Genomic DNA, 7,002 nt, shown 5'->3' with positions numbered 1-7,002 from the left:
ATTTCATTGCATGGTGTAAAATCTGTGCATATGACAAATAAACATCTTGAATCTTGAAAATCTAATCCACACATGCGTGAGGGAGGGTACCTTTGCGAGGCCACTTTCACAACTAGAAACACCAATATGGATTCAAATCCAATACAGCAGATGATTATGCCGTTGTATAACACAGCTTCTTTCCTCGTCCAAGCGAACATGTCCATAGACAAAGGGGTGGCAATTCTGAAAAATCCCAAAAATATACAGTCAGATTTTGAAAACCTACAACAGAGGAAGGCGTAAAGTGGCAATATGTGTCTTTGTTATGTTCTGATTTGACTGAAATGAAGCACATACGTCTCGAAGACGGCGAAGATGAACATGACGATGAAGAAAAGGACGTTGGAGATCAGGACCGCCACCTGGTCGATGGTCTCCTCCGTTTCTTCACTAACGTCTTCTCTTTCTACGGGCAAGGGGAGGGGAAAACAGAAGGCGTGAACCAAAAGACAAAGCCCAACACCCTGCAATTACAAATACTGTAAATTGACTTTCTTATCTTGACACTATAATTGTTAAAAGGGAAACTACGCAGTTTTTTTTAGCTTTATTTACCTGAGTCATTGGAATGGTTACATGACAAAAAGGAAGAAAACAGCAAATAAACTGCATAGCGCCCCTTTAATGTTCACTGTGCATATCTGTAAAATGTCTACTTATAGTAACCTGCATGTTATATTCAGTACATATCCAGCTGTAAATCTTGCTCACAACACTTGTTATCTATATATTATATTCATAGGACAAACCCACCTGTAAAATTCTGTTTATAATAGTATTCATTTCTGTATTTATTCAGTACTTATCCATGTCCTGCACTCATGGAACCAGTGTATATCCTGCACCTGTTGCTATTGCACTTCGTTGCCTTGTACCTGTACCTGTGTAATGACAATAAAGTTGAATCTAATCTAATCTATTAAGAGGTATAACTAGCATAGGCCTGGACTAGGGCTGCCTTGTGTCATGATCTCTTACCTGGTAATGTCCCAAACTGTCCACTACCCGTATTACTTCTGTGCTGTAGATCCCTTAACTAGGCCTCTGCTGACAAACTCGTTGTTTGTACCCTACATCACAACATTAATTAAGATTTGGACAGTTTTAGGACAATAAATACCTTCCGCTGTGAAGTTAATGGCTCGAACTTGTCTCCCGTGGTCATCAACGCGGTGCTCTCTGTCGACAAGAAGCCCAACAGACATCTGAGCCAGTCGGTAAAATAACATTGAGAGACGTCATAACTGTACATAAACTGGAGCATAGCAAAATGGAGTATGTTGGAGCTAAATCCCGCTCCATCTCAGGGTTCATTCAATTAGTATCAAAATCTTAGTATCACACATGTGGACGTGTGAATCCATTTTATTACACAGGATATCCTAGAGACAAACACAGAGTCAACCTAACACGGCTCTCCCCCAAATTTGTCTGACTCTCTGCTCCTGGACCCCCTGGTCTTATCCACAAAGGGGGGGGGGGGGTCTCTTGGCCACAGTGGTTGTGTGTGTGTGGTGTGTGTGTGTGTTATATCCTTTCAATTGTAATGTGACTGAGGGTTTATGACCCTCAGAGCAGTAAAAGATCAGTGGGGGTGAAAGAGACTGGAACCAGACGCAGGCAGCATCCCTATCACTCAATTCTGCTTCTAACACATTTAGGAGAGCTGGATTATAACAAAATGTAACAGAACATCTTATATTATAAAACAGAATTATTGCAAAACATCTTAATATCCCAACAAGTACCACATCACATCATCAAATTCCCAAAATCTACAGAAAAACAAGGACACTATCCAGTGATAAAATGGATGCAAACATAAAAATATGTCCATCACTCTAATTTCAAAGAGAGGTGAAAAGAAGAAGAGAAAAATAATGTGAAGACATAAGCGAGCCGACGATGCCGTGTGGATACAGCCGTATTACACACGACGTGGTCGGCTCGCTTATATATTCTCTTCTTCTTTTTGTCTTTTCTTTTTGCTTTCAGGGAACTCTTTTATGATTCAACGGGCTTGGTTTGGGACATCGTCTCTAGAGCTTCGTCTTTTGCGAATGCTCCGTCCCACTGTATGCATTACAACTCTGATTTTCCCCAATCTTCAACAATATCCATGCAGGGAAGGGCCTCACCTCAGCACCAAAACCACCAGCAGGATGTTGACGAGACCGAAAGAGGCCGCCAGTAAAGCCGGAGCGGTGTACATGTTGAGCTGCAGGTCGATGACCTTCACCGTGACCCCGTGCTCACCAATGAAGGACAGGCATGCCTGCAGGGCTAACAGAAACAGAGACATGCAACTTTTTACTTGGGTTTTATTTCCCATCATACACCACGCTGGCATTATTTGCTCTCTATTCGGGCCTGGTTTCCATGACATGAATACATATAGCCATCTGTACCTGGTCCTAGGATGAAACCCAGAGCCTGACAGGCACTCATGTTTGCCATGGCACCGGTCCTCTCCTTCAGGGACGTCGCTCCAGCCACATATGACCTCACCACAGCAACATTACCTGCCAAAATATGACCAGCACTCACGTTAGGAGTTAGCTGTGTGACATGGATCCATACATGAGTTGTGCACCACACAAACCGACTGTTTCTAAGCATATCAGGCCCTCTACCATATTCAAAACCACATATGAACTCACGTCACACATCTAGTATTTTAAAATAACATGCTCTCTAACAGTTATATGGTAGAACTAAGCTGTTATGTACAATTTAGGAGCAAATCAAATGCCATGGCATTACATGAGTGGACAAGTTATTCACAGGCAGGTGTGCGGACATCAAAAAATAAAGAGAAATAGATTCAGGCCTTGTCAAATCACCTGCTCCAAAGCCCACAAAGGCCCTGGACATGAGAATGTGGAGCTTGTTATTGGTTGTGGGCAGGTACGCGTAGGCGTAGTAGATGTTGGCGGACATGTTGATGACGATAGAACACACCAGGGGCTCCCCGCGCGGCCGGTAGTTGGACCAAAGGCCAAAAAGGGGCGATGCCAACATCTGCCCGAGACTGTAGGCCGCCACCACCCACCCCAAGAAGCTGGCGTTGGCGCTGTCGTCAACCTATCAGGGACACAATCAAAAACCAAACGTGTGAAACCAAGAGCATGTTGACGTTGATGACATTCTTGTAATGATGACATTACAGAGTTTTAGAGTCTCATTATTGATGTTGCATTTGACACATGACCAGAATGGGACCTTGTAGATTCTCTTTCTACTCAGTGACTAGTGCACAGGTCAAGTGCTAGCCTGGCATTACCAGACTAATTCACAAATATACACTGTATGTAATTTGCATATTAGTATTTGCCAGAGCCAATCAAAAAAGTGTATTTATCTGCTGAAGTCATTAATACAAATTAATGACTTCAGCAGATCAGTCAACAGTCATTACAAAGAAAATGGTAAGCCATACAGTGCGTACCTTTTGCAAATAGGGCCACAGCGATGTGATGACAATAGTGAAGCCTATAGGGAACATAAAGAATAGATAATTCAGCCGCTGTCAAAGAGCCTAAACATTGTGTTATGAATCATATCATACTAAACACAAGCCAGGCAAACACACAGACGCATCACAGTCACAGTGACAGTACTGGGGTACACTGTTGGAAAAGTGCACGAAAAATCTGCTGCCAGGGGCCAGATAAATCTGCTGCCAGGGGCCAGATAAATCTGCTGCCAGGGGCCAGATAAATCTGCTACCAGGGGCCAGATAATCTGCTGCCAGGGGCCAGATAATCTGCTGCCAGGGCCAGATAAATCTGCTGCCGAGGGCCAGATAAATCTGCTACCAGGGGCCAGATAAATCTGCTGCCAGGGGCCAGATAAATCTGCTACCAGGGGCCAGATAAATCTGCACGAAAAATCTGCTGCCAGGGGCCAGATAAAAGCTCAAAGTAAAAATATCATTGATATTTTCCTTCTGTCAGGGACAGAACTGAGGGACATAATTTCCCCAAGCAGGGAAAACAGTTTCTTATGCTGCACTGTAACTTTTATTCTTGTGTTTTATGTGTCTATTTTGTTTTTAACTGTCTATTCATGTGTTTTATATGCTTTTAACTTTTAACTGTTTGTACTTGTGTTTTATCTGTTTAACTGATTTTGTGTAAAGCACTTTGAATCGCCCTGTTGCTGAAATGTGCTCTCCAGATAAAGCTGCCTTGCCTTACCTTACATATTGCAAAAAATAAATAAATAACTCATATAAGCTGCTACACTTTTGGGGTACTTTGTAAAGCCGGTTAAAACAAAAAAATGTTCTTTATACATCTCTGACTAGATGGATGTATCATTGTTAATACTTAGAACTTCAATAAAAAAAAGATGTATGTTCCTATCCAATGCTCCTATTTGAGGATTTTGTCATTTGGTGCCTTTCTACAGAGATGTCTATGTATTTTAAAGATACACAACAGCACTATTTCACTGATTCAGTCTCTCCATCAAAAGACAGGGCGGTTACAAGACACTTTCCTCAATCATTACTCACCACCTTTGCATGGAAGAGACCATTTTGTCCATATGTACACAACTTGTTCAACCCCTAGTGAAATGACCTTTCTACGTTTAACAGGTTCAAAGGTCAACTCCCAGGCATCCTCACCTACACTGCTGAGAAACATGGTGAAGTACATGACCCGGATGGACCTCCACCGAGACCTGTAACCCTCATCCCGAGAGTCATCACTGTACACAAGAAGACAAGACCGGTTGGGTTGTGGATATCAGAATCAGAATCAGCTTTATCGACCAGGTATGAAGACACATACGAGGAATTTTCCTTTGGAGCATAGTTGCTCACAATGTGCTTACACATTCAAAACAACCAACCCAACAAACAATATATACACACACTAATATAGACACACTAATACATGCATACTAATATAGACACACTAATATATGCACACTAATATATACACACTAATATATACATACTCTAAACAGAAACAATGTAGAGAGAGGAGTGCAATGAAGAGACCAATACAAATTATTTAAATGTGGAACATAGTGCAAAGGGTACTGGGATAAACAGTATTAAGTTATTATATTACAATATGAACAGTATGAACATTATGAACAGTTCTGAAATAGGAAATGAGAATGATGAATAAATAATGGATAATAAGTGAGATATGAGCATGATGAATAAATACTAAATAAATGGAATAATAGTGGAACCAGTAAACAGGTGTTGTAGAGACCGTGGTAAGCACAACAGGCCCAGAAAACAACAACAAAACTATTTGCGCGTTTACGTAAATAACGTTACATGACTCGCATTTAACGTTAGTGTCGCAACACTAGTTTGGTAATTACGGTAACACTGGCTAATGTGTCTTGAACTCTTTTTACCTGCAGGTATCGTACCTGAGCAGTGGGGTGGTATCGTCAGGGTCAGCTAAGTGAGACATTTGTGCCAAAATCCCCACAAAATAATGACTTTGCCCTGGACTTTTGGCGATGTAAACCAGCGATGCTAAGTCGTCATGTAGCCGACGGTCCCTGAACTACACTGCTAACGTACGACCAACGTCCAAAAAAAGAAGCTAGCTATAGTTTCAGCCGATGTTAGCAACTCAAACTAAAGTTGTACATTCTTAAACTAACTAATACCACACATAATGTGGAGGTAAGTTGTTTCCAGCCAGTGGTGAAGTGAATAAACGAAAGTACGCCACACACAAGCTTACAAAACCGGACTCGATAAACCGCTAAACTGGATCGCTAGCTACGTTTAGCTAGTTTCCGGTTTAACTTCCGGTTAAACCTTTCATAATAAGATAGCTAGCGAGGTGCTGCAGAATTAAATTAAACATAATTTTTTGTTTATTTTCACCGTGGGCTGGTTAAAGCGTAACAAAATAATTAGAGTACGTTTGTAACTAAGGATATTAAACAGTCTAAAGACATAACCGTTCATTTTTTTTTCAACAGTAACCAACTATACACATTTATTTTGAAGGTTACATCGCGTAACATCCGAGCCCAGGTTTCTGGTGTTTCCTGCAAAGAACCCAAAAAGAAGAAGAAGAAAAAACTTTGCAGAAAAGATAAAAATAACAGCTTCAAGTTGTTGGTTTTAAGTCCAGTTGGGGCTCTTTGTCACGTTTTAATTTCTATGAGATGTCATCGGTTCCACCTGACACACATTACCCATCTGAACCTCTCAGGTGGTTTTATTTAAAATTACACAAAAGAGGAGAAATTGTCCAATATTTCACAAAAAGCAAAGAGGAAAGAAAAGAGTCCCAGTTCACGAGAAGAATTTGATTCCACCACGACAAGCCCGTTTATTGACTCCACCTCCAACCTGTGCCACATTTAAAATACACACACTTGAATAAATACATGAAACCACTACAGTTTAGGTAAGAAATAGGCCCACGCACTGGCAATTTAAAATGACACAGTCAGGGTCATTTGGGTTCGGGGTCCTATCCCGGACTGGTGTGAAATCACCCGAGGACCTCGCGGTCCATCAGAGAAAGAGAAAAAGGTCAAGCAAAAAAAACATGCACGCGCAATAATGGACCATAGTGTGTGAGCAGGATGCCAAGTGACTACTGAAAATGAATGCGCTGCTACTCCTTTTCAATGAGAACACAGACTGAAATGTATTAAAGATCAATTTAACTGAGCTTTTCGGAGTGCGTGCTGGCTTTTCCTTTATTCCCCACGGATAAGAAAATAGAGCGTAAGCAATGGTCATTTTATTTAAATTAATAACCCTGGTGTTGCCTTCACTGTCAAACTGACCCGGGACTTATTCGGGGGTTTTAAAAAAACAACTCTGAAATAACACGTTCCTTCATAATCTATTACCAAATAGTGTCTTTATCTCAATATCAAACAGCTGAGATGACACACGTGTGTTTAGGGAATGCAATCAGTCTCCACTGGAACACCAATTCAAAATGGAAGTGGGGG

General features: G+C 41.2%; 1 protein-coding gene across 2 annotated transcripts in view; it reads right to left on the bottom strand.

Annotated features, from left to right (window-relative positions):
- mfsd8 (major facilitator superfamily domain containing 8) overlaps positions 1-5,818 on the bottom strand; it is an 18,808-nt gene extending 12,990 nt beyond the window's left edge. The window contains exons 1-9 of one of the 2 annotated variants that reach the window (XM_032510981.1): positions 5,428-5,818; positions 4,676-4,758; positions 3,491-3,534; positions 2,886-3,126; positions 2,451-2,564; positions 2,181-2,325; positions 1,163-1,221; positions 340-448; positions 91-225 (exon numbers count right to left, since the gene is read on the bottom strand). In XM_032510981.1, the coding sequence (XP_032366872.1) occupies positions 91-225; positions 340-448; positions 1,163-1,221; positions 2,181-2,325; positions 2,451-2,564; positions 2,886-3,126; positions 3,491-3,534; positions 4,676-4,758; positions 5,428-5,486 (989 nt within the window). In that variant the 5' untranslated portion in view covers positions 5,487-5,818. The remainder of the gene's footprint in view (positions 1-90; positions 226-339; positions 449-1,162; positions 1,222-2,180; positions 2,326-2,450; positions 2,565-2,885; positions 3,127-3,490; positions 3,535-4,675; positions 4,759-5,427) is intronic. The other variant, XM_032510982.1, reaches the window with a different exon arrangement.
- Between the last annotated feature and the right edge of the window lie 1,184 nt (positions 5,819-7,002).

Source organism: Etheostoma spectabile, unplaced genomic scaffold, assembly GCF_008692095.1.
Source record: "Etheostoma spectabile isolate EspeVRDwgs_2016 unplaced genomic scaffold, UIUC_Espe_1.0 scaffold302, whole genome shotgun sequence".
Lineage (NCBI taxonomy): Eukaryota > Metazoa > Chordata > Actinopteri > Perciformes > Percidae > Etheostoma > Etheostoma spectabile.
The sequence above is the reverse complement of the archived record's forward strand: the minus strand, read 5'-3'. Positions and strand labels throughout refer to the sequence as shown.